This window comes from Syngnathus typhle, linkage group LG15 (genome assembly GCF_033458585.1).
Source record: "Syngnathus typhle isolate RoL2023-S1 ecotype Sweden linkage group LG15, RoL_Styp_1.0, whole genome shotgun sequence".
Classification (NCBI taxonomy): domain Eukaryota; kingdom Metazoa; phylum Chordata; class Actinopteri; order Syngnathiformes; family Syngnathidae; genus Syngnathus; species Syngnathus typhle.
In genome coordinates this window covers 3356351-3378516 of record NC_083752.1, presented here as the reverse complement: position 1 = coordinate 3378516, position 22166 = coordinate 3356351, and the positions used below count along the sequence as shown (strand labels likewise).

Here is a 22166-nt window from a genome sequence, read left to right as displayed (position 1 = left end):
TACAGCTTCCCTCCCTGCACCATTCTCGTGCACACCTCTCCTCTAATAAAGCATGATGCCATAAAAAGTCTAAAGTGAGTAATCTTCACCCATTGGACCCTTAAAAGGAAACTGGGGGCCACAATCTGCACATCAGAGGCCTTATCAGATATGCTCATGTTGACGTCATGAGGTGCTATGTCCTCGACGAGGCGCTCTAGTAACATAAATGAACTCGGTAACCAGAAGAAAACGAAGTGCAGTTTAAACGCTGCATAGCTACGCATGTGTGGATGTGCAAAAATGGGAAGCCGTTTTCCCACAGTGGACAAGGATCTGTGCAGGGTGGGAGGACACAGGAAGCAAAGTCTGCTGGGAATTTGGACCCCGAGGAATCTCATCTGCTGTTCATCATCTATCAGTCAGTCGGTGCACGCACACACACACACACACACACACACACACACAGCAGAGCGGTTTTAAATAGCTGCACAATGTCTCAACATGAAAAGAACATTTCGGGGGTGGTTTTCGCCAATCGACACGTTTTCAACCATCCAAAATGATGAGACTGTTGATGAAATAAACACTAAAATAATACATATACAATATAGGTTCAAATATGTAATGTTATTTTGGTAACATATTTAATGTGACGATTCCAAATGTGAAAATTATATTTATTTTTCTTATGCCGAATAAGAAAAAGTTACCCCACATCACACAAAGTTGACTAAAATGTCCTATCCAATCTACATAAAAGTGAAGCAGGACCCTGAAGGATGCATTCTTTCTCAAGGAGTCCAACAGGACAGAGGGAGGGAGGGATGAAGGAAGGGAGGAGGGAAAAAGTCCAACTACACTCTCACAGCTCACTTCGTCTGATCTCCTCCCGGGATGAACCACAGGCAGGCGGCGTCAGCCACCGACACCCCGCGGGCCAGGAGTCGGGACAACCTGCTGACATCCGATGACTTCCCCGAGGATAACCGATGGTTTGGGTGAGTTTCGCAAACTTCAGGATTGCAGCTTGAAGGTGTAAAACATGACCAATAGTTTTGTCATGACTTTGTCGCAGCCACAGCCAACTGCTGGCTCGGCTCAGCGCCGTCAAGCGCCGGCAGGCCCTGAGGGGCCCGTCCCACATGTTCACCGCACCGTCCGTGGGGCCGTCCGAGGTGGAGCAGCGCTTCTTGGAGGCGGCCGAGTACGGCAACATCCCCGAGGTGCGGCGGATGCTGCTGCAGGTGCCGCACCTGAACGTCAACACGGTCAACTACATGGGCCAGAACGCCCTGCAGTTGGCCGTGGCCAACGAGCACCTCGAGGTGACGGAGCTGCTGTTGGGGAGGCCGGACTTGGCTCGGGTGGGCGACGCCCTCCTGTTGGCCATCAGTAAGACAACAAAAAGTGCAAGAACAAGATCCAACCACATGAAGGAGACAAATAACATTGTGGACATTGCAGGTAAGGGTTACATCCGCATCACCGAGGCATTGCTGGCGCACCCTTCGTTCCGAGACGACCATCGTCTGACGGCCAGCCCCGCTCAGGTGGACATGCTGGATGACTTCTACGCTTATGACGAGGACGGGACGAGGTAAGACATACAGAAGGGGGGGGGGGGGGGGATCCTGCTGGGTGTTGTCATTGCTGTTGGACCCGGAAAATAATCTGCAGATTCTCTCACGACGTGACTCCTGTGATCCTGGCGGCGCACTGCCAAGAATTTGAGATCGTCCACACCCTTCTGAATAAAGGGGCTCGCATCGACCCGCCGCACGACTACTTCTGCGGCTGCAACTCGTGCAACTATCAGCAACAGTTTGACTCCTTCAGCCACTCACGCTCTCGAATCAACGCCTACCGCGGACTGGCCAGTCCGGCTTACCTCTCCCTGTCCAATGAGGATCCGGTGCTGGCCGCCCTGGAGCTCAGCAACGAGCTGGCCATGCTGGCCAACATCGAAAAGGAGTTTAAGGTACCGTCATAGATAATACGGTCCACCTCTGCTATATCACCAGTCGAGCGAGTAAACGCACGACTTCTGACGAGGCCCAAGCGTCAACAAAGGCCTCGATCTTATCTCGGGAGTGACGTTTGTTTTAACGTGCGTATAAGAGTTTGTACAAGTGTTTAACTCGCTCATGTTTTGATACAACCCACATGGTTTCTCGCAAAGAACGACTATTGCCGCCTATCCAGCCAGTGTAAGGACTTTGTGGTGGGCCTCCTGGACCTGTGCCGCAGCACCCAGGAGGTGGAGGCCATACTGAACGGAGGAACGGACGACGAAGACAGCTACGACCCGCCCGGGCGCCCGTCCCTCGCACGCCTCAAGTTAGCCATCAAATACGAATTGAAAAAGGTCGGGTCGGAACCTGCTAGGAGGGATCGGTCGCGGTAATACTAACTCGTCCTTTTTTTTCAGTTTGTGGCCCATCCCAACTGTCAGCAGCAGCTGCTAAGTATCTGGTACGAGAACCTGCCCGGGCTCAGGCAACAGACCACCGCTATTAAACTACTGGTGGTCCTGGCCGTGGCATTGGGGCTACCGGGGTTGGCTTTGGCCTACTGGATGGCGCCGTGCAGTAGAGTAGGTTCTGCCAATCATCTCAAAACTCCCATCAAGCCAAATTTGCTCCCTCTGATCATATTGTGACCGTCTTTGCGGATCAGGTTGGGCGGGTGATGAGAAGCCCCTTCATGAAGTTCGTGGCCCATGCTTCATCTTTCACTATCTTCCTGGGCCTGCTGATTTTGAATGCCGCAGACCGTTTTGCAGGAACGGCGCTGTTGCCCAACATGACCCACCGAAATATGCCCAACACGGACCCAATGCTGCTCTACCGCATGACCACAACGCCCTTCACCTGGATGGAGATCCTTATCATCTCATGGGTCATGGGTAGGCGATAAAGTAAATTGATGGCTGGATGGAGCCGGACATTCGGCTTGTGTCCATCTGCTGCAGGTATGATCTGGACCGAGGTAAAGGAGATCTGGAGTCTAGGGCCAGGGGAGTACCTGGTGGAACCGTGGAACTTTCTGGACTTTGGGATGCTGGCAATCTTCCTGGCCTCCTTCGGTTGTCGCTTCTCTGCCCTGAGACACGCCAGCTTTGCTCAGACCTACGTAGACGCGCATTTCACCAACCTGACAAACGTCACGTTGCCTCCAGAGATTCTCTACTTTACCCTTGGTGACTTTTTCTCGCCAGCTTTGTATGTAGACTTCCGGTATTCCAAACCAGTATCCCTCCCTGAGTTTTTTTTTTTTTTTTTGCAGCACGGATCCACTGGTTGCCGTCAGACCCCCAACTAGTCTCTGAGGGTCTGTACGCAGTGGCTGTGGTTCTGAGCTTCTCCAGGATTGCCTACATCCTCCCAGCCAACGAGAGCTTCGGGCCTCTGCAGATCTCTCTGGGCAGGACGGTTAAGGACATTTTGAAGTTCATGGTCATCTTCCTGCTGGTATTTCTGGCTTTCATGATCGGCATGTTCAACCTATATTCCTACTATCTGGGCATCAAGCAGAACGACGCCTTCACCACGTGAGACGAATATCCGACAAGCCACTAAGAAACTGCATCAAGATTATTCATGTGGTGTTTTTTTTTTTTTTTTTTTACGCAACAGCTTGGAGGAGAGCTTCAAGACGCTTTTCTGGGCCATATTCGGACTGTCTGAGGTCCGCTCGGTAGTCATCAACAACGGACACAAATTCATCGAGAACATCGGCTACGTCCTGTACGGCATTTACAACGTCACGATGGTCATCGTGCTGCTCAACATGCTCATCGCCATGATCAACAGCTCCTTCCAGGAGATCGAGGTTTGACGGATCACACGCCAAGTCGCTCTCACTAATATTTATGTTGGGGAGGAATCGTAGATTTTAAAAGGAGGGGGGGAAACGACGACTAAACGCATAATAGTGCTGTTTGTCAAACTTGTTATGGCATTGAAGCTAAAACAAGGACAAAAATGTCAAACTAAACCCAGTAAGGAGTAAAGTGTCATTTCTCTCTCCACCAGGACGACGCCGACGTGGAGTGGAAGTTTGCTCGGGCCAAACTGTGGTTCTCTTACTTTGAGGAGGGACGGACCTTACCTGTGCCTTTCAATCTGGTTCCGAGTCCCAAGTCACTGGTGGGCCTGTCTAAAGGTGTCAAGTCTCTGGTGCTGCAGTTTGTGAGAGGACAAAAGGAGGACAATCATGAGACGCAACTTGACAAGGTGATTGCTTCCCATTCAATAATCCTACTTCCTGGAGATGTCACAATATGTTTTCTTTATATTTTAGATGGGAGGAGGGAAAAATTCAGCATTCAGTGATTCCGCACGCCCCTCCAGATACCAGGTATCGGCACCACAAATGTTTCTGTTATTTTACAAGGCTCAAAGTCCACATTCGTGCATGCAGAAAATCATGAAGCGTCTGATCAAGCGTTACATCATCAAAGCTCGAGCCGACCGGGAGAGTGATGAAATCACGGAAGGTGAGCTAGCAGCTAGCAAAGAGTGGACAAAAATGTTTGACAAAAATATTATTTTGCTTAGGCGAGTTGAAAGAAATCAAGCAAGACATCTCCAGCCTCCGCTATGAGCTTTTGGAAGAGAAGTCGCAGAACACAGAGACGCTGGATGAGCTGATGAGGAGACTTGGGGACATCACTACATCTTCCTGATGATATTTTCTAAGATGATTATGTTTTATATATATTTATGCAGCTTGTAAAGACTACAAACAACTTTGCAGTACAGCGGCTACGTTGGAATAATATGTAAAAGGTTCCGAGCGTGTATTTGATATGTATTATATCATCCACCAATATTATATAAAAACGTACCCAATTTTCTTGTGCATCGTCAGAATGACTCCGGAAAGAAAGTCTGGAAAAAGAGTTTGGAATAGCTCCGTGTCAAGAGGAAAAAAAAAACATTGTGTTAATCCACATAGTTGACAATGAAATACTCACTGGTGTATTTTCTTTATCCTCCGCAAAGAGCGACTTCTCACCGCAGCCCACTGAAAACCTGTGGACATGCGTCTGAAATTCCTCTCGTCACACAAAAACTCGACATACTTGTTCTTGGATTGCATGTAAACAGCACAGACGTCATTTATTGAACTCAACATGGATGATATGGAAGGAAAATAGCATGATTTCTACCTTTATATATTTCTGAGTGAAATATAATACTGCCCAGGCATACCTAATCGATTCAGGCAGAAGTCACTTGCCTAATCCGTGGCTTGACGGCAACATCCGTTTAAAAGAAGCTCCTAGATTTGCCTTTTACGCCCAATTAGCTTAATGCTTAATAACAAACGACACAAAACGCAATCATCCAAATGCACCGCTAACAAAGAGCATTTGTCTCACTATACTTTTTTTTTTTTTTACCTTACAACAATTAAGATATGAATTACAGGCAGAACATTTGACTCTTTTGCAATTTGGACAATTTTGAATTTTTTTTTTCGGGGTGGGGCGTTAAATGTGATCATCTTTGTTGTAATGTGTTAATGTCTATATATTCACTCATTCAACTGGTCATTTTATCCCAATAAAAAACATTAGAAATAAAATATTTCTGATCGACCCTGATTTCCTATCAGATCTGTTAAAGCGTCATTTCGATATTTACAAATTTTGAGCCAGAAAAACCAGACGGTCCACGGCATCTGGTTTGAGCGCGTCCCTGTGACACGGGACCACGTTGCCGTCGGTGCTAAACGCTCTCTCTGATGGCGCGCTGGTGGCAGGGATGCATAAATACCGGCGCGCTAGCTTAGCAACGCGAGGGAAATTCGTCTGGTGGCATCTCCACCACTCGAAAGGGTCCACATCACTGTCCACCTCTGTAATCTGCAAGTAGATTGTCAGCTCATTTCTGATGCTTTCCTCTTCCGTCATTGCGCCGCCCTGCCTTTTGAAAAAGCTGGCCAAAGTCTTCCGTCGTTTTACCTTGGTGGGTGGATCGGGTTCCGCTTCTGAACCTGCAGCCCCTGGGAACCTGTCCCGCTCAGTCTTCATTAGTGACACAATCTCCTTGACGACTCTGGACAGAACCCTCTCCACCTTTTCTTCATCAATGTACTTGGTTCGAAAGCGTGGATCGAGAAGCGACGCCAGGTCGAGCAGATCGTCAGCGGCCGGGTCCGAATATTTCTCGTTCAAATCGGCTAAGATGGTTTTCTTCACGTCCTTTGTCAGCTGGGTGTCCTCCCCGTCCTCGGCCAGGATGGATGTGTTGAAGAGCTTGAGCACCGGCTTGAGGTAGGATACGCTGATGTATTGCTCTCCTGACAAAGCGTCTGTGAAGTCCTGGAGTGGGCTCAGCGCCTTGTTGACGGCCTCTAGAACGTCCAAATCTTGCCAACTCAGGACCAAGTGTCTGCATTTCTTGTCGTCTTTTAGAACGTGATTAATGGCCCGCTCTTGCTCAAGCACTCTTTGGATCATGGTTTGACGTGAGCCCCACCTGGTCGGCGTCTCTGTCGTGAGCATGTGGTTTGGAAGACCCAGATAGTTCTGAACAATGGCCAGATCCCTTCTTTTTTTACTCGAGTACGAGAAGGTGGACACAACTTTTTTGCACACGCCAATGGCGTGCTGTATGCGGTCGTCTCTCACACCTTTCTCTATAAAAACAACAAATACGTTAATTATCTTACTTGACTTATACTAATTTGGGAAAGTACCAAGTCTTGGTATCAGCCTAAATTAAAGATATGAGGTATCAAATATTTCCCGGGTTAAAAAATTCAACAGATAAATGGATTATTAGAATAATCAACTGTTGCTTACCTATGGCATGGTGAAGTATGTGACCAAAGCACTGGAGTCGAGTCCACCTGTTCAGTTCCACAGCTTTCGTGACCTTCTCGCCATCGTCGGTCGTGATGGCTACGAGTTTCTCCTCGGAAAGCCCCCAGGACTCAAGCGCCTCCTGCAGGCCTGCTGCAAGTAGTTCTCCAGTGTGGTCCTCAGGAAAGTAGCTGGTCTGCAGACAGTGACTTTGCAACGACCAGTCGTCACTGATAAAGTGAACTGTCACGCCGAAATAGGGCTCCATGGTGCGACTAAACCACATATCAGTGGTCAAGGCGTAGTGGCGCACGGCCGCCATGTCTGTTTCCAGCTTCGTTCGGCGCTTCTCGTACAAGTTCGGGATTGCAACTTGGCTAAAGTACTTTCTGTTCGGTACTTCATAACGGGGATCCAATGTCTTGATCATGTGCTTGAAGCCTTCTTTTTCGACTGTACTCAGAGCAACCAGGTCTTTTGCGAGGTGGATGGTGATTGCGTTAGTTATGTCGGTCCAGCGTTTGCTTTTCCTATCGTATGGAGCCCCTCTGGTAGTCGTCTCTTGAATTGTTCTTTGATTGCCAGTCGATGTAAAGGGCGCCGTTTTTAACTTCATACATTCTTCATATTCCGAAACGTGTCTACGGCAAAGATGGTGGAGCAAGTTGCTCGTGTTCCCCCCAGTGGCAGCAACTTTAGTAAAGCAAATCTTGCATAAAATGTTTTTTTGGTCGTAGTCGTATTTTTTGAAACCAAAATACCTCCAAACCACAGACACGGCTCCTCTTTTCGTCACAAGTTCGTCTTCCCCCTCATTTGGTTCGACTTCTGAAATGTCCATTTCAAAATGTTCAATGTTTTTCTTATCCATCTTAGTTAGCCATTCAGCGGTATTGTTTACATACACCGCGCCCCGCTGTCACGCCGTGCTTTACATTGAAAAGGATCCGATGTGAAACAGCGACGCGCGGTGCACAGTTCCGCACGATATGGGGATCGTCAATTTCACATATTTTTAAAATTTTATACCACAAACTAGCTCCTCGGGTAACCCTAAATGACTTTAAAACAACCTCAAAAAATAAGTTGCACGAGAAGGGCCAATACACATTTTGAGTAGTTCATATTGTGTATTATTAGATTCAACATTAAAAAGAGAGAAATTGAAGTTTACAATCACAGAATAAAAAAAAAATCCACAAAGTCTTACTAGAGAATGCATGAGTCCTTTATTAGGACACAAAGGCACATCAGGCAGCAGTAGAAAGACAACACAACGGTTGAGTTCCACATATCCCAAATGTGTGGAAGATGATGGTTGTTGATCTGACCAATAGCAACACATAAATTATTACAATTCATCAAAAAATAAAAACACTGCTGTGAGACGAATACAGTAAATGGATGAGAATCAGTCGAGACGCACTGTTCAGTGATTTCAGCTACATGTTTAAATATAAACAGTATATGCTTTATGGATGTCTTCAAGTCTGGCAGTGGGGTGACGACGTCACAGACGTTCAGGTGTACACGATGTAGTTCTCGGGGATGAGGCCCGTCCTGCCCAGGTAGGTTGCCTGGAGCCAGCCCGGTTCCACCGATGGGTGCACTGCCGAGACAACAACAACAAAAAGTAAGAAATTGGATCAGAGGTTGTTGAATATTCCTGCTAATTCACGAATGGTGATGAAAGCTTCCCTGGCAGAGGTAAAGCAATACGACTGCAGTTGCTAACCAAAACAGAGAGCGGTCATTTCTTACCGTTTGAAAAGAGCGCCCCCTGTGGGAAGCTGAGCTCGTGGCTGTGTTCGGCCTCACAGGAGTACAGAGCTTTCGCATCCCTGCGAGACCAGTAAAATGATTGAAAATATAAATATTTTTTCATTTATCAACAAAGAGATACATTCAATTCATGAATCCACGAACCTTCCGGGAGCACAAATGTCCAAAGCTGAGGAGAACACAGAGCTTTCCCGTTGTTGTTTTTGTGCCCGGATGGATAACCTGGAACACACACAAACACTGGCAACGTGAGACAAGTTGCCATGGTAACACTACTTCAGGCATAACTTGACAGTTACTCATAATAACTGGACACCTACACTGATCCTGGCCTCTGGTAGCCGTTGGTGGACATGGACTGTGGGGTCAAGACGTCGGAGTCTCGTCGTAGGTGAGGCGCTTTCCGCATTCGCGTGGCCTCTCGCGGATCCAGTGACGCTAAACTCTGCACTGAGCCGTGACAGCTTCGGTAGTCTGGAACAGGAAACAAAGACACGAGTCGAAGGTACCTATTAAAGTCTAAGTGGAGGATGTTGCGTACCTTCCGAGATGTGCAAGGAGGTGAGTGAGGACGATGTGGAACGCGGGTAAGGGAACAAGGACGAGGAGGAGGACGAGGATGAAGATGCCCTCCGATACGCTGCCGTCCTGCGAAGCTGAGGTGGCGAAGAGTCCTTCGTCTCGTCTTGGGTGCTTTTCAGCGACGAGACCGACGATGCCCTGGGGACAGAGCGAACCTGCCGGGCCGGAGACCCCGAGGAGGAAAGCTGCACGGTGGATGAGGAGGATTTGGACTCCTTAGCGGAGGACAGGGAGATGGTGGAGTCCGTCCGCTCGGCCGCGGAGCGCAGAGACGCCACGGACGACGACGCGGACAACGCCACGGGAGGTGTCTCCTTTTCTGTCGGCCATTTTCTATCGTCTCCATTGGAGGAACAGGAAGGAGGCGGCGGATGGAGTTGAGTGGAGGAGTTGGGCTCGGCAGGAGGCGACGTCTGCGACGCCCCGTTCTTCTCTGAGGAGTGTGAGGACAGCGACTCCTGGCTGCCCATCGGGGTAGTGCCGGGGCTGCTGCTGCTGAAAGTGTCGCCTGGAGGTGAGGCAAGAACACAAATGTGTGTAACAATGTTCAGAAGTGTCTCCTCTGTTTTGCTAAACTCGTTGAAGAGAGACCAAACGCTGTCAAGCACTCACTGTCGTTGTCCGCCAAGCAGAGAGTGGGCGGGTAGAGGCGGGCCTTTCTCTTCCCCGACGACAGACAGATGGCCTTGCTCCTTCGAGGGGTCGCCCGAGAGGATGGCGCTGGGGGCAACGGTAGCGACAGGTCGGGAGCCTCGTTGAATATCTGCCGGGCAAACACAGCGCAAAGTGTTAACATGTACGTGTGTGAGTTTAGCTCACTGTGTGTGTGGACCTTGTCGTGGTTCTCAATGATAATCTCCACCACAATATTCTGGAACTTGATGTTCATCATGGCGGCCACCGTCTCCTCCTGCGACCGCATCAGTGTAGGACCAAAGATCATGCCCAGGTTGGACACCGTCATCATGTTCTGGGCGCAGTGTGATGACACCCTGCATACGAAAAAACAGCAACTCCTTTTCATAACAACTGAATAAAACTGAAATGCAACTTTATTCCTGTGTACTAACTTGAGGAGGTGATTGGTCAGGAGGTCTAGCATGGTTCGGTTCTTCTCGGGTAGCTTGTGGACCAAGGCGTGGATGGCCCTCACGCGATGGTTCTGATCATCGTATTCTGTGAAAAGCGTTTTAAGAGATTTTTCGACACAGATATACAGAGGCGGCCTTCTTACTTGCAGCCTTGATGAATTCCTTGTGCAGTCTGTAGGTCAGCACAGGTTCTGCTAAGCACCTGCAAACGTATGATGTCATATAAAACATGCATAATTCAAGACATTCATTTTCAAATTTGGTGGCAAATCCAGCCACCTGAAATAATTCTTCAATCCGCTGGTGATGGTCTTGTTGTCCCAAGCGTCTGCGTCTAGCTGAGCGCCCGAAGCAGAAGTGGAGGCTGCGGGGAAAGCAGACATGATTTCAGCACGAGTCATCCTCTGTTGACGTCATCGTCAGCAAAGCAGGAAATCACGTCAGTTGGAGCCCTGCCTTCTTACCAAACACGCTTGTCATCAGCCGCTGGACTTTGGAGTTGACGCCCCCGGTCCGGTACAGGCCCAGACTGTTGAGGCCTACGTTCACATTTATTGCTGGTGTTACTGTGAAGGTCCCACCCCCTGCCCTCAGTGCATTACATCTACCTCTGGTTTCCACTAGCGCGATGCAGTTCCTTACAAAGCTGAAGCCGGTCTCGTTGAGGAACGCTGGAAAGCAAGAGCCATCAAATGAAGCAAAGAAAAATGCTGCAAAGTGGCGGCTCTTGAAATTCAAACGAAATCTGGCTTCTTACTCTCTTCCTTCTTGCTGAGCAGAGACGGCAGAGTGTAGATCTGAGGAGCCACAAACAGGTCAACGCAAAGTCACTCAATAGAAGGAGAAGAAGCAGGTGAAAGTATGACTCGTACTGGTTCCTTGCCATCCATGGCTTCCATCCAAAGTCGCCGATTGGCCTCTGAGAGCGCTTGCAGAGTGATGACGCCGTGTCTGCACAAAAGCAAAAAGGAGGATGGAACCCAAAACACAGCGGCGCTAAACGGCCCGCTTTGCCGTCACCTCTCGGCCACTTCGATGTCGAAGCAGAAGCGCTTGTCGATGGAGTCCGTTTTCCTCCGCACGCACGAACGAAGCCGGAACATCTCCGGCGTGCCGTTCACCGCGCCGTTCTGTCAGCGTAGCTGTCTTGTCATCCCATCGTTTCATCATCACAACTAGGGGGAGGGGCTCACCTGTCGGCTGGCCGGCCGGGCCTCGGTATTGCTCATGGTGAACATCTTGGAGCTCTTCTCATATGTACAGTAGTACCTGGTCCACACGCTACCCAGCGGACCTGAGAGAAGACACCGGCGGACATTTTGGATGCCGTCTGCAAAGGGGGTGCGGACCGTCCAGTCGGGCTCACGTTTCTCCTGTATGTACAGGTAGCCCTCCATGGTGAAGCAACCGGGAGCTTTGAAGTCCTCCTCGGCCGAGCGGATCCTCTTCATCAGCCGCTCCACTTCGGCCCGAGTGCTTTCAAAGTTGTTGCGGGCCTGAAAGGCGCCGAATGAACAGGGGTTCTCATCTTTTACGATGAGATGTTTCACTTACATTCTGCAAGTTGAACTGCAGCTGCTGTTTGTAAGGCTCAAACTCGCTGGCCAGCTCGTAACCTTCGTGGTAGAACGTCAGCAAGCCTTGCAGGAAGGCCAGCAGCTGAAAAGCGACAAAAACAGATTCATTGTCAAAAAAAAAAAAAGCCCGCAGGACGCAGATTGCGTTACTCTTCTTGTTTACGTTCACAACAAAGACTTTTTCTGCTCCCGGTGGAAAAGATCTCCACGCAGGAAGTGGTGCGGCCGAAACAGGAAGTAGCCTTCACTGATCTGTATCATTAAAATGTGATTATCGGCAGCAAAAACAGAGCGTTTGGGTTTTTTTCTGCGCTGATGGTAATGACGCTCAAGTTCACAAGCAATGACGCAGTGAAAAAACTCGTTTGGAAAGATCAAGAACATTTATAATTGTCCCCCAGAGGGAACGTTCAATCTTCATGCGACTTTCACACAGTCAACAAACAAAAAGGGGCTCCTTTGGACACGAGGTGTTGCTTCTTCTCCTTCCACCTTCTCAAACCTTCACATCGTGTGTGCGTTTGGCGTGTCCTCACCGGCTCCACAAACTCAAACTTCTTCCTCTCCTGCACCTCCTGGATCTTGAAGACGTATTGCAGCGAGGCGTCGTTGAACACCTGCCGGTCTTTGCTCATCTGCGAGTCAGCCTGCGACAACAACCATCACGGATCAGTGTGTGTGTGTGTGTGCGCGTGTGTGTGTGTGTGTGTTACCTCATGTAGCTGCGACTCCTTCTTCTTGGAGGACAAGCTGAGGTGTTTCTCCAACACGGAGTAGTAACGTTCTGTCTCCTTATCAAACTGCTTCTTGCCCTCCTGAGTGAGATTGATGCGTGATTAAAATAAAGATAAAAGTTTTGCTGAAATGGAATTCGCCCAAAAAACTCTTTTGGAGTCTAGCTGCGACTCGTACGCTGCTGCGACATTCGACAAGCAGCTGCCAAGACTTTTTTTTTTTTCTCCCCTGGACTCGGCCACACGTGCCCACAGGACAACATCATCAGAGTTGTTCGTCTTGATTTTTAATTGGTGCGTAACACGAGATGGCCGAGGGAATTGTGGGGGCAGAAACGAAGCACGGAATGTTTCATTTTCGTTTTTTTAGTGGCTGTTTCTGGTGAGAGTTTATTTCAGTTCTGATCTAAGAAAGGTCTCATAAGTCATATACAGTCTTGCTCGTGTGCTAGTTTGGAGTAAGATAACGTGAATGAAAGGTGGGCTGCTGAAACCAGACACCGGCCTCCTTCGCATCGCCTCACTGCATGTCTGTGACGTGTCTCCCAGCGTCCGTTCCCACGACCTCCGTCCTGACACGTCTTGCAGTTTATCGGAATAATGCTCAAGATCGGCCGGGGGCCACCGCGGGATCGACCACTGCACTAAATAACTCGTCAAACATTATCACTTGGCCAAGAATGTTCAATTAGATAAATTAATGACAGAAAAAAAAAATCCCATATGGAATCAAAACCAAAATGGCCGACTTCCTGTTCCATTTAAGAGATCTTTAAAAACCCAAACAAAATGGCAGTATTGTGTCCTTGACACTTTCGGGTGGTTCAATTTATGAGGCATGCCGACCAGAATTCTTACTGCTACGTCAAACTAGCCTTGAAAGATAACCCCTCCCCACACACACTTTTTTAGGGTTTTATGGCAAGTCATCAAATTTGGCCACCGTGCTCCACCCATGCACAATGACAAAAAATGTTTCGCAACTTTGAGTTATCTGTCCATTTTTTTGTTTTTAAAGTTTCCAAGGGCCACTGAGTGACTTTTGTTCATTCATAAAAAATAAAAATAATTAAAAAAAGGGGAGGGGGGGGGCATTTTGTACCTTTACTGCACCGATCTGCTCCTTGCGAAACCTCTCCAGGGGCGAGATGAGTACGTCGTCAGCGTTTTGGATCTGTGGGAGTCAAAAACAAAAGGCGGCGGCCTTAAGATGAGCGTGTTGCAATGTCAGTGTCACAATCATCGCTGATACACATCTCAATCCCGTTATTCGGCCAACTCCTTGGCGATTTCACGGCTAAAACAAATAAAAAACGATAGTCATCGTCAGAATTAGACACAAACGCTTCTTTATTGTCAACATCTTGTCGCCACTGATGATGTCACGCTATTCAACGTAGCAAATCGCTTTGGGAGAGACGCCGAACTGAATAAAGGTCACAAGTTTTTTTTCTGTTCCGTGGATGCCATTCGAGTTGTTAAACGTTGTTGTGAAAGCAATAAAAAAAAGCCCGAGAAGATCTTGATCTGTGATAAGGCAGCTAGCTCACTTTAGTGAACACATGATTCTGCGGTCACATGCGGCGGCGACTTAACTTGCGTGTCATGAGGTCACCCGTATTGAAAGGGAGCACTCTATTTGTGTTGCTTTCGCCGCTAAACTGCGACAGTCACCATGAAATTGGATACCACCACACAAACTCTGATTACTGGCCTGCTTTATGGCCACTACTGACACTGCAGAATCCACACATAAAAACCTAAGCCCGGATTCAAACCCAGAACTGTGCTAACCGCAAGCCCATCAGGATGCCTGGAGCTAACATTAGCGGTGGAATAGGAAAGTGGTGCTGTGCTCGGCGCACAAAATTAAAACAACGCACAAGCGCACGCGCGCACACACACAGGAGTCTTTTATGGACTTTCCCAGGCAGCGAGGGGCTCGGCTCTCACTGGGGAATAGTCCGAATAGGTTCCACATGGTTCCTCAACCAGTAGACCGTGCACACGTTCACAAAAGGCACACATACACACACACAAAGGGGGCCCTGTAGAGAAGGTCACACACTTAAGCACAAACTGATTCTGACACAAAGGTTGATGAAGTGTGTTTGAGTCAGACTTGTGTGCAGAAGGGGAACTCGAGCCAAAAGTCCCGGTTCCGGAGAAAAAGGTTCACGCCGCACAGGGAGTCTTGGTTCAGACACAACAGGTGGACCCAAATACTCATGAAGGGAGTTGCTTACTCACCAAACGCTTTCGCTCCTCCTCCATGGTGCTCAGCAGCTGAGAGAACTCCTTCAGAGACTGAGCTGCAACCAGAGTGCAAATACAAGTCAGTCGGGCTGTTGCCATGGGAACAGCGTTGCTTAAAAAGCCTGTTCTGCTGGCTTGTAGAACTCTCAGAGTAGGATTTTAGGACTGATCATTTTACCACATAAAAATAAATAAAGGCGTGCGCTGGAATCAAACCCACCGATGTTAATCTCATCGTCTGTCTCGGCGTCTCCGATGCACTCGAATTGGAACTCCTGCAGCGACTGAGAGAAACGTTGCACCGCCTGCGAAAGGCCTGACAGCAGCACAACAAACGTGGACCACAATTTCAGCAACGGCTCCCGGAGTGAGGCGGCCATGAATAACAAAGTACTATAAATGAAAGTATTTATCGCAAAACTAATCAGAAAAACACACAGTATCATTTGAGCATTAGCATTTATGTTGCAAAAATCCTTTTGCGGACCTCTCTGGTGCTTTCTCTGGAGGACCACCAGTGGCCCGCCTTCCACATGTTGATAACTTCAAATAAAAATGGTGTGATGTTAATTCTTCCAGTAAAAACAACAATGTAATAATCACGTTTTATAAGACTATAAAAGTCTTTCGGTCTATAAAACACGCCGAGGGAGAAGCAGTTAAAGTCAGCATGGCCGGTGATGAAGCCTGGAAAGAAACCAATAAATAGCAACTTATTGTCAAAAGATCTTACTGCTGAGTGCCGTTATGAGCATGCTTCCATCCTTGATGAGGTCTTTGATAAATCTATTGGTTCTTTCCAGCTCGATCTCGTGGCATTGAAGCCTATCTCGGAACTCGGGGCTGTCTACGAACGAGTCGCTGAACTCCAGCGTCGGGAGACCCATCCTAGCTCAACGGATGGCGAGGAGGGGAGCACAAATTACGCCGAAAAAAAGACACCAAGATTCCGGTCAGGACGGCGCCGAGGCTCGCTGGGAATATCCGGGTGAGAAGGTTGCTCCGCTCGACCTCTATTTTCATGCCTTTCTCCGCGTTTCTTTTCTCCCCCCCTTCGCTCGTTCCACTCGCCACTTCCGGACACTGGAGCGGCGTTGACAGACTGGAAGCTACTTTTTTTTTTTTTTTTTTTTGGAGTGGGGGTATAAAAGAAGACGAACAGAAACTGCGTTGTTAAGGGGGAGTTCTCGAAGATTTCCTTGCTACCACTAGATGCTGAATGTGTGAGGGAGCAGGAGGAGTGCGAGAGAAGCAGGATGCAAGTTTGGTTTCAAATAAATCAAAGAAGCGCTTGGCAAAGAATGCGACGCTGCTAGCTAAATAGGGTCTGGCGGAAGGCTCGTTACTATGGAGACGGGAGACTCCTGCTGGCGCCTCATGAAACATGAACTAAAGACACTCGAAAACTACTTTTACTGCCTATTATTGCAAAGCTCCTCTGACTGAACTCCCTCAAAAGAATATCAAATAGCAGCAGCTCATTCAGAACATTGCAGCTTGGGTTCTGACCAGAACCAAAAAAAAACTATTACAATACTGGAGGTCTGGTAAATAAATAGAGCGAGTTGGGATCAATGGCAGCTGCTCAGTGGCAAAGAAAGACGCATTACTGACAGATGGCCAGAGGCACCGAGGAAACCATTGAATGTTTTCTTGGCTCGCCACGTCAAAGATGCTTTGTTGTCTTACTGTACCTGCAATGCCATGACGACAGCAGTAAACTGGACTTAAAGGAGCGCAACTCATGCAGGACACTTTGGAGCTCAATCCTTTTATTAACTCGCTGTGGAGGTTCAGATGGTACGATATGGCTCAATCGGAAAAAGTGTTCATTGAAAATCTGCAACATGCCAAACACCGCCGGCACTTTTTCCTGCGGGCTCGACCATACAGGGGAGAACTTCCCACAGTGGCAGGTGAGATTGGCAGGTCTTGTTGCTCCATAATTAACATCTGGAGTGGAAGATTCTTTTGTCAGGCATCGATTCATGCGATTGATGGATTTGTATTCAGAAGCAGTTGAGCTATCTTGCCTCGGTCAAAGCCCTTCTGACCCTGCAGGGTTTCTCCTCTACCCGGACACCCCCGCCAAGATGGAGACCACGTCTCGGGAGGCTTTCTGCTTCAGGACCGTGCCACCACGAGACGGCGTGAAAAGTCAAAGTTCCCTTCCAGCTGCCCAGACGTCACAGCAGACTCGCCATTGCCGTCCAGTATCCTTGAGACAAACACAAAGTGGAAAGAGCAAGCATCTGGAGATAGATGAGCAAGTAGACATCTGTGAGCCAAACCAAGATCCAAAGATGCTGTCTCAGTACCAGAAGGACTTTCCGCCTCCGTCTTCCTGGTGCAGGAGGAGAACCCCTGCCCTGCCGCAGCCGGACAACATTGGGATCAACCCGGCTTTCAGGTGAGGACTATGGTCATAAGTTTGGAGACACTTGCCTATGCTTGCTAATTAGTGTCTCCAAACATTTTGAGTGATGTAGGATCGAGTTCGGGACAATCCACAGGGAGACTTACCCCAACTGGCATGACCCTTGAACTGGAGCCGCCCTGTCCACCATTGCTGAATGACCTTCCAGTAACATCTGTGAAGCACCTCATCCAACTGAACCAATCTCTTCAAGTCAGATAAAAGATAAAACCATTGCAAAAGCAGTCACCCAGTGGTCAAGTAGATATGCCGCCCGTAGCCACTAGGGGGCGTATTGGGATCAAATACGCTATGACCTGGTGCATTTTCCAGAATGGAACGCCAAGATGAGTGACTAAACACCTTTCATAATAAAGTTTTAATATGACAAATAACACAACATTTTGCAAAGATTTTTGTGCTGTGATAAAAATAGAGTGGCCGCAAAAAAACAACGAAAAATAAAGTTATCCAGGTTCACTTTTTAAGTTTCATCTCCTTTCTCGGTGCCTGCTCCTGTCTCGGTAGCGGTTGTCCTCCCTTCCTCTGGTTCCCTTCTCGTCCGTGTCTCGGTCCCAGTTAACCCGGTTGTCTCTATTGTTCCAGTTGTCTCTGTTGTCACGGTCTCGCCGTCCGGATCTCTCCCACTCCTTGCGCCCGCCGCCCTGCCACTCTTGCTGCGATGGTCCAGCTCCCAGGTTGATGGGCTTCCGGAAAGGTCGATCCCTGCCGCCGAAGCGCAGCTGCCCGGACTCTTTCTTTCCTCCTAGCCCGCCGCCGAGCCGCCTGGGGATCCAGCCTGTAAGGGTTCGCTCTAGCTCGAAATCCACGAACAACTCTTGCTGGTCCACCACCAGCTTGTTGGCGTCCCGACGAGCTCGCACCACGGCCCGCTCCTCCTTGTACTCGACAAAGGCGTAGCGCTTGGAGAAGCCCGTGACCACATCACGAACCAACCGGAGCCGCTTTATGTCGCCGAATTTAGAGAAGGCCTGGTGTAGTTTATCCTCGGTGGTGCTCGGGTTGAGTCGAGCTACAAAGAGCGTGAGAAGCGGATCTCCCACGACGCCTTTGTTGGGCTTGTAGCGGGCGCACATCCCCCTCCACACGGCCCGGTCGTGGGGCTCCACATCGGTGCCGTCAATACTCCCGGCTTTCAGCGGATCGTACACCTTAGCGATAGCGCTCCAGTCCGCCATTTCCCGGCTGTTTTCTTTGCCTGTGGCTCGTTAAAACTAAAACAGAACGGAAAACATCCGCGTAGCTTTCTCCACAGGGGTTCCGCTTGACCGTGCATCCATAAAAACACTCCGGTAGGGAAACAATGTTCCGTCTACGGTTCCTCTTATTATAATGACCCATTACAAAGTGAAATGATTTATTAATAAAAGCATTGAAAAATAACAACTCCACATTTTGTTATAATTATTTACACCATCACTAAACGATTCTCAGTTCACTTCTATGTACAGGCTTTTGTTCAACTTTATGGTATTGTTTTGTCTACATGTCCTCCACACTCCATTTATAGGCTTCCTCCTGGAGTGCTTTTTTGTCCGCAATCCTCGAGTAGCGCTTCTGCTCGAAACCATTGGACCTGCCGAACGCATAGACAAAAACAATTAGCAATAACTCATACTGATTAGATGAATGGCTGCACTTTATGGTTTCTCGCCTTGGCCACCTGGGGGCAGTATAATACAGACGTATAGCCTGTCTAAATGCACCCTCTCCAACTGCTGTTTATGTTTCACACATTGTACCTGTTGACCCCATCCCAGCGATATCCTGGTAAAATGTTGAACCTGTTGAGAGGTGGTGGAGGGCCTCTATACTTGGGTTTCTCTGGAAAAGAATTGAAATTTGAATTTAAAAAAACATGCATCGAAAAGCACCATTGTAAATCTCCATTGCTACCTTTAACCGTCTTGCGCTCCTTCTTGCGCCGCAACATGCCTGCCATGGGATCGCCCTCCCTCTCCTGCTCCCGCAGCATGCGATCTAGGTCCTCGTCGTCATAGTTGCGCGCCAGCGGCTTCTGGGCCTCGCGCACGGCGTCGTCCAGACGCTGCTGCTGCATCTGACCCTGAGCCAGCCTACCGGTCGGTTTCACTCAAATTCAGCCCATTTCGTTGACACTTTTCTTCAAATGAGTCTTTCCATGGCCGCTCACTCACCCTTTTCCCCATTGAGCGTATTTCTCATCCTTTGCCGCTTTTTCTTCAGCTTTTCGTTTCTGTTCTTCACGCTCTGACTCCAGATCGCGCTTTTTGCCGCTCTTGTCCCGAAACACAGTCTGAGCGTGGCGGGATGCATCTGGGAATGAGTGCGTGTAAACATCATGTCATCATACTTTTTTACTTTCTTTCTGAAAACTAATAAGTCATAAATAGAAGTAACATAATGCTGACTTTCAAGCTCTTTGTTGTTTCCCTCTCTGCGTCGTGCCTCTTCTTTCTCCTTACGTAGAACATCCGAGGAAACCAGACCCGCCTTTCCGCCAGAGAGCATACTGTTGCCCTGGTGGTAAAAAAATAAATAAAAATAAATTCAAAGCGCCCGCCACGTAACAAGCCACACAAGACTTTAGCATGGTAAGTTAAAGTGAATGTTCCAAAGTAGGAATGCCGATTCATCGGTCGGGCCCCAATTAAAATAAATTGATCAGTCAAAGTGTTGTACAAATGATTAAAAGAGAGATATACAAATGCAAAGAAAATACTTGTCGCAAGAATTTGGGTTTCAAGATAGGGTTGTTGGTTTCACCTCCTGTCCCGTCCTGCGAGGAGGCGACAAGTCGTCATCTGACACTTTCTCGCCACGCCGCCCGCGTCTGGGCGGTGACTGGTCGGAGTCAGAATCCCGTCGTCCCTTCTGCTGCTTCTTCCTTGGTGGCGACTGATCAGAATCTGAACCTCGTCTGGTGGCAGGTGCGCTTTGTGCTTTGCCTGACTTTCCTGAACGCTGCCTTGGTGGAGACATGTCGGGGGAATCGTGGCGTTTCCTCCTGGGTGGAGACCTGTCAGGGGAATCGTGGCGTTTCTTCCTTGGTGGTGACATGTCGGGAGAATCGTGGCGTTTCTTCCTTGGTGGTGAGATGTCGGGGGAATCGTGGCGACCTCTTCGAGGCGGGGAAGCATCCGAAAAGTCATGTCGGGTTTTTCTTTCCGATGACTGCTTGGGTAAGTCTCCTGATTGGCTGGCCTCCTCTTCCTTTTCATCTTCTATAAAGTAACACAACTCACACTCAGTATAATTACAAATATATTTGTATTTACTCCCGCAAATCAAAATGGCTGACCTCCAATGACTCTCCACCTGGAGCTGCTTCGATAGAGTTCCATCATCCTCACATCATCGGGGCGCTCATCAATCACTTCAGCAATCTGATTTAATGATAATAGGTGTTGGGTGGGTCAATTCAAATGTTCATATAACTGGATTCAAAATTAACTGCGTGTCAAATGAATCCCTTCTTACCACGGGCGCTTCCTCGTCGTCCTCTTCCACTTCATTTTTCTCTTCCGTCGTCTGTCTCCAATCTATGTCATCGTCGACTATTGTAAGTCTTGAATAAGACAGAGAATGAAGAAAAAAGGACTTAGAAACTTACCTCCATACCTCATTCATAGAGAAAAGGGTGACGTGATGCACAGCTAATGTATGGTAGCAACTAGCTGCTAATTACATACACCTATCAGGAGAGTAACAGCTCGACGTAAAGACTCACCCTTTCCCTGGAACTTTATGCCGCTTCTTTTTAAGTTTCCCCTTAGATTTCTTGGCGTCATCATCGTTGGACAAATAGCGCTTTAGGTACTCCGCTTTGGATAATTCTGCTCCTTTGATGCTAGCAGCGGAGGCAGCCATTTTGAAAAGCAACAACTACGGAGACTGCGGAGGGTCAGACAAGCGACGGCGCTATTACGAGAACGTCATTAATAATTATTAAATACATAAATAATTTTTAACACTGAAATCTCACATTTTAAGGATGGACTTTTTATATTTCACAAAACTCGATACATATATTAAATATGAAAACAGGTCGCTTTTTGATCTTTTCAAGAGTTTATTCATTTGAATTCAAACAACGTCGTTCTTCTAAAGTCATGCTCCTAAAGCAGCCATGTAGCACAAATAACAGTTCTATAAATAACTACATTTGTATGGATTCTCTCTTGCCTACGACAATAAACGCATGCAGCCTGTACAGTATTATTGCATGGATGCTTTAGGTGTGTGCTAACAGGGTTCAAACTAACGCTTGTACTGCACTGGATTTGGAAAATAAACACACACACAGTTTAAGCTCTGCAACGTTATGCACAGTTTGAACATTTAAGTCAGTGATTTCTTCTAGTACCCCTACAAGTAACCTACGCACCACAAGACGGTGACAATCCAGGAGCTCTGCAGAAATACGTTGACAGCACCGCATGGGATGAGATGATCTACCGAAGGAGACAAAGATGAAGAAATTTGACTCCAAATGTCCTCCTTGCCTGTACTCACCTCTCTCCAAGTTAATGCTGGCTCCCTCCCCGGTTATCTTGCACATATAGGTGGTGTTGTGTGGCAGCTTGTCCTGGTAGCCGCTCAATGTCAGCCTGTAGCCATGCGGATCCACCTGCGTCACGTGACTCACTTGCTTGAACTCGGCCTCTGCCGCCAGGCCGGACACGTTGGCGTTGATGAGTGATTGCTTGGAACCTGATGACCAGGAGAACTCATAGCTGTTGATCTTATTGGGCTTGGCCTGGACCAGGCAGTCCACCCGTAGGTCGCCGTCGTCTTCCTTACACACAGTGATGAGGTCGCAGCGTGCCGGTGTCAGCAACACTGGTGCAAAAAAAGAAAAAAGGAACTTTAACCTTTTAGAGTTGCAGACACTCCTGTTTAATATTTCCCTCACCTCCTAGCACGCTGAAC

General features: G+C 48.3%; 6 protein-coding genes across 7 annotated transcripts; 2 read left to right on the top strand and 4 right to left on the bottom strand.

Moving 5' to 3' along the window:
- The first annotated feature begins 243 nt into the window (after nucleotides 1–243).
- On the top strand, nucleotides 244–5574 carry trpc6a (transient receptor potential cation channel, subfamily C, member 6a). 2 transcript variants are annotated; one of them, XM_061299848.1, is made up of 15 exons: nucleotides 247–400; nucleotides 888–980; nucleotides 1058–1374; nucleotides 1447–1579; nucleotides 1660–1960; nucleotides 2162–2347; nucleotides 2411–2575; nucleotides 2659–2887; nucleotides 2954–3181; nucleotides 3268–3532; nucleotides 3618–3813; nucleotides 4017–4217; nucleotides 4285–4341; nucleotides 4405–4480; nucleotides 4542–5574. In XM_061299848.1, exons 1-15 carry the CDS (start codon nucleotides 273–275, stop codon nucleotides 4667–4669), a joined length of 2703 nt encoding a protein of 900 aa, XP_061155832.1. In that variant the 5' UTR covers nucleotides 247–272; the 3' UTR covers nucleotides 4670–5574. The 2 variants fall into 2 exon arrangements, with proteins under 2 accessions (XP_061155831.1, XP_061155832.1); XM_061299847.1 differs by having other exon boundaries at nucleotides 244–400; nucleotides 4285–4480.
- LOC133168349 (E3 SUMO-protein ligase ZBED1-like) lies at nucleotides 5080–7742 on the bottom strand. The gene is made up of 2 exons (XM_061299858.1): nucleotides 6797–7742; nucleotides 5080–6630 (listed from the first exon to the last, which is right to left on the bottom strand). The coding sequence occupies exons 1-2, from the start codon at nucleotides 7665–7667 to the stop codon at nucleotides 5630–5632; spliced, it is 1872 nt and encodes a 623-aa protein (XP_061155842.1). The 5' UTR covers nucleotides 7668–7742; the 3' UTR covers nucleotides 5080–5629.
- Nucleotides 7743–8002: 260 nt separating this feature from the next.
- Nucleotides 8003–15705, bottom strand: arhgap42a (Rho GTPase activating protein 42a). The gene is made up of 24 exons (XM_061299845.1): nucleotides 15552–15705; nucleotides 15039–15134; nucleotides 14813–14874; nucleotides 13665–13736; nucleotides 12542–12643; nucleotides 12365–12475; nucleotides 11806–11910; nucleotides 11618–11747; nucleotides 11445–11545; nucleotides 11272–11381; nucleotides 11124–11202; nucleotides 11009–11048; nucleotides 10860–10922; nucleotides 10716–10790; nucleotides 10531–10615; nucleotides 10395–10453; nucleotides 10231–10336; nucleotides 9993–10152; nucleotides 9773–9923; nucleotides 9120–9668; nucleotides 8899–9052; nucleotides 8723–8800; nucleotides 8558–8637; nucleotides 8003–8405 (listed from the first exon to the last, which is right to left on the bottom strand). The coding sequence occupies exons 1-24, from the start codon at nucleotides 15703–15705 to the stop codon at nucleotides 8317–8319; spliced, it is 2811 nt and encodes a 936-aa protein (XP_061155829.1). The 3' UTR covers nucleotides 8003–8316.
- Nucleotides 15706–16248: 543 nt separating this feature from the next.
- Nucleotides 16249–18526, top strand: si:dkeyp-69c1.9 (uncharacterized). The gene is made up of 3 exons (XM_061299883.1): nucleotides 16249–16734; nucleotides 16880–17228; nucleotides 17308–18526. The coding sequence occupies exons 1-3, from the start codon at nucleotides 16563–16565 to the stop codon at nucleotides 17360–17362; spliced, it is 576 nt and encodes a 191-aa protein (XP_061155867.1). The 5' UTR covers nucleotides 16249–16562; the 3' UTR covers nucleotides 17363–18526.
- Nucleotides 17599–18559, bottom strand: snrnp35 (small nuclear ribonucleoprotein 35 (U11/U12)). The gene has a single exon (XM_061299879.1). It carries the CDS (start codon nucleotides 18431–18433, stop codon nucleotides 17726–17728), a length of 708 nt encoding a protein of 235 aa, XP_061155863.1. The 5' UTR covers nucleotides 18434–18559; the 3' UTR covers nucleotides 17599–17725.
- Nucleotides 18560–18595: 36 nt separating this feature from the next.
- bud13 (BUD13 homolog) lies at nucleotides 18596–21129 on the bottom strand. The gene is made up of 9 exons (XM_061299867.1): nucleotides 20965–21129; nucleotides 20715–20802; nucleotides 20536–20620; nucleotides 20001–20458; nucleotides 19646–19754; nucleotides 19412–19550; nucleotides 19152–19330; nucleotides 18998–19079; nucleotides 18596–18831 (listed from the first exon to the last, which is right to left on the bottom strand). Exons 1-9 carry the CDS (start codon nucleotides 21102–21104, stop codon nucleotides 18738–18740), a joined length of 1374 nt encoding a protein of 457 aa, XP_061155851.1. The 5' UTR covers nucleotides 21105–21129; the 3' UTR covers nucleotides 18596–18737.
- Nucleotides 21130–22166: the final 1037 nt, after the last annotated feature.

Coding starts and splice junctions, on each gene's coding strand:
- trpc6a (XM_061299847.1), top strand. CDS start 273: ATGTGCAAAAATGGGAAGCCGTTTTCCCACAGTGGACAAGGATCTGTG. Junction 981..1,057: donor GAGGATAACCGATGGTTTGG/GTGAGTTTCGCA, acceptor ACTTTGTCGCAG/CCACAGCCAACTGCTGGCTC. Junction 2,888..2,953: donor TATCATCTCATGGGTCATGG/GTAGGCGATAAA, acceptor CATCTGCTGCAG/GTATGATCTGGACCGAGGTA.
- LOC133168349 (XM_061299858.1), bottom strand. CDS start 7,667: ATGGATAAGAAAAACATTGAACATTTTGAAATGGACATTTCAGAAGTC. Junction 6,631..6,796: donor CATACTTCACCATGCCATAG/GTAAGCAACAGT, acceptor TTGTTTTTATAG/AGAAAGGTGTGAGAGACGAC.
- arhgap42a (XM_061299845.1), bottom strand. CDS start 15,705: ATGGGTCTCCCGACGCTGGAGTTCAGCGACTCGTTCGTAGACAGCCCC. Junction 12,644..13,664: donor AGCAGATCGGTGCAGTAAAG/GTACAAAATGCC, acceptor AATCTCACTCAG/GAGGGCAAGAAGCAGTTTGA. Junction 11,748..11,805: donor TGCAGTTCAACTTGCAGAAT/GTAAGTGAAACA, acceptor GGCGCCTTTCAG/GCCCGCAACAACTTTGAAAG.
- si:dkeyp-69c1.9 (XM_061299883.1), top strand. CDS start 16,563: ATGCAGGACACTTTGGAGCTCAATCCTTTTATTAACTCGCTGTGGAGG. Junction 16,735..16,879: donor AGAACTTCCCACAGTGGCAG/GTGAGATTGGCA, acceptor CTGACCCTGCAG/GGTTTCTCCTCTACCCGGAC. Junction 17,229..17,307: donor GGGATCAACCCGGCTTTCAG/GTGAGGACTATG, acceptor TGAGTGATGTAG/GATCGAGTTCGGGACAATCC.
- snrnp35 (XM_061299879.1), bottom strand. CDS start 18,433: ATGGCGGACTGGAGCGCTATCGCTAAGGTGTACGATCCGCTGAAAGCC.
- bud13 (XM_061299867.1), bottom strand. CDS start 21,104: ATGGCTGCCTCCGCTGCTAGCATCAAAGGAGCAGAATTATCCAAAGCG. Junction 19,755..20,000: donor CTCGCAGGACGGGACAGGAG/GTGAAACCAACA, acceptor TTTTACCACCAG/GGCAACAGTATGCTCTCTGG. Junction 18,832..18,997: donor CGCTGGGATGGGGTCAACAG/GTACAATGTGTG, acceptor TGCGTTCGGCAG/GTCCAATGGTTTCGAGCAGA.